This window comes from Heloderma suspectum, chromosome 17 (assembly GCF_057233095.1).
Source record: "Heloderma suspectum isolate Gila_16-S chromosome 17, 16-S_ref, whole genome shotgun sequence".
NCBI lineage: Eukaryota > Metazoa > Chordata > Lepidosauria > Squamata > Helodermatidae > Heloderma > Heloderma suspectum.
This window is the reverse complement of record NC_139474.1, coordinates 1,859,024-1,860,405: the sequence shown is the minus strand read 5'-3', so window position 1 is coordinate 1,860,405 and position 1,382 is coordinate 1,859,024. Positions and strand designations below refer to the sequence as shown.

General features: G+C 51.7%; 1 protein-coding gene across 1 annotated transcript; it reads left to right on the top strand.

The window, feature by feature from the left end:
- Nucleotides 1–448: 448 nt before the first annotated feature.
- Nucleotides 449–853, top strand: NHLH1 (nescient helix-loop-helix 1). The gene has a single exon (XM_084824744.1). It carries the CDS (start codon nucleotides 449–451, stop codon nucleotides 851–853), a length of 405 nt encoding a protein of 134 aa, XP_084680870.1.
- The last annotated feature ends 529 nt before the right edge of the window (nucleotides 854–1,382 follow it).

Here is a 1,382-nt window from a genome sequence, read left to right as displayed (position 1 = left end):
CTTCTTTCAACAGATAAGAACTATTTTGTCTCGCTGTGTTGTTTTTGATAGAGTGAAGAAATACCCGTTTTTTCAGCTGGATGGCTGAAAGAACAGGGCACAAATCCAGCCAGAGCTCAGCATCATCTACACATACATGTGAATCCAATAGAAATATTGGTTTGCTTTGTTTACTGAATGGCCTAAATGGGAGTAATTCTACTGGAACATCCACCACATGGTGAAATCGTGACCCAGAGCCCTAGGCCGCTGCTACCTCTCCAGTTTTAGTGTCTATCCAGAGCCTCCCTCACCCACCCACCCCCGTTCTAGCTCCATCCTGTCCACATACGTTTTCGCCCTCTCTGCCTCCTTCAACAGCTGACTTTCTCCCTGCTTTTCTCTCTCCATAACCCTCCTTCTTTCCACCCGCACCATCTCTTTGCTCTTCCATTGTTCGCCATAAGCCATGATGCTAAATTCAGATCAGACGGAGATCGACCTGCAGCCAACGCACTCAGAGACAGAGTCGGTCTTCAGTGACTGCGGGGGAGGCCGGGGGCTTGGAGTGGAGGACGGCAGTGCCCTTGGCCTCTGCAGCCAGTCCCGGGCAAGTGAGTCTGGTGACGCTGTGAAGAAAGACCTTCAGCACCTGAGCCGGGAGGAGCGGCGGCGGCGGCGGCGGGCCACGGCAAAGTACCGGACCGCACACGCCACGCGAGAGCGGATCCGGGTGGAGGCCTTCAACATGGCCTTTGCTGAGCTCCGCAAACTCCTGCCTACGCTTCCCCCAGATAAGAAGCTGTCCAAAATTGAGATCTTGCGGCTTGCCATCTGCTACATTTCGTACCTGAACCATGTGCTTGATGTCTGAGTCTCTGAGATGGCAGCCGTCTTCCTGGGTGCGACACCTCCATGCTGACCCACATTTTGGAAGTCGAAGCCCCACAGAGCCCATGTCTCTCTTTAGGCCAAACTGCTGCTTGAACAACATTCAGGCCATCTCCAAGTTGCTTGTGCCTTCCTGTTCCATCTCTTAAGTGGAATATGTGATGGGTGTCGGCCTCTGCCTGGCTGAATCATATTTGCAACAGTCACCGCTTAAATCCCCCACCATTACGTACTTGGAATCACACACTGGAGCCTCAAAGAAGCTGAGTGAGTGAAACCATGACAGAGTGGCACTCCTTCTCAAGGACAGGACCACAGTCAGCTGCAGACAAGAAACTGGCATGTGTCCCCAGATGTGTTGCTGGGCAGCATCTCCCTGCCTGGTTCAAAATCGGCCTGGATTTTCTTTCATTTCCACCCCAAACAACATTTTGTGTGCACACGTGCTCAAATGTGACCTCAGTGGGCACTAAATCTGAGTATATATTTAAAACATTAACTTGCGCAAATGA

Excerpts from the sequence above, each read along its gene's own strand:
- NHLH1 (XM_084824744.1), top strand. The coding sequence starts at position 449 with ATGATGCTAAATTCAGATCAGACGGAGATCGACCTGCAGCCAACGCAC.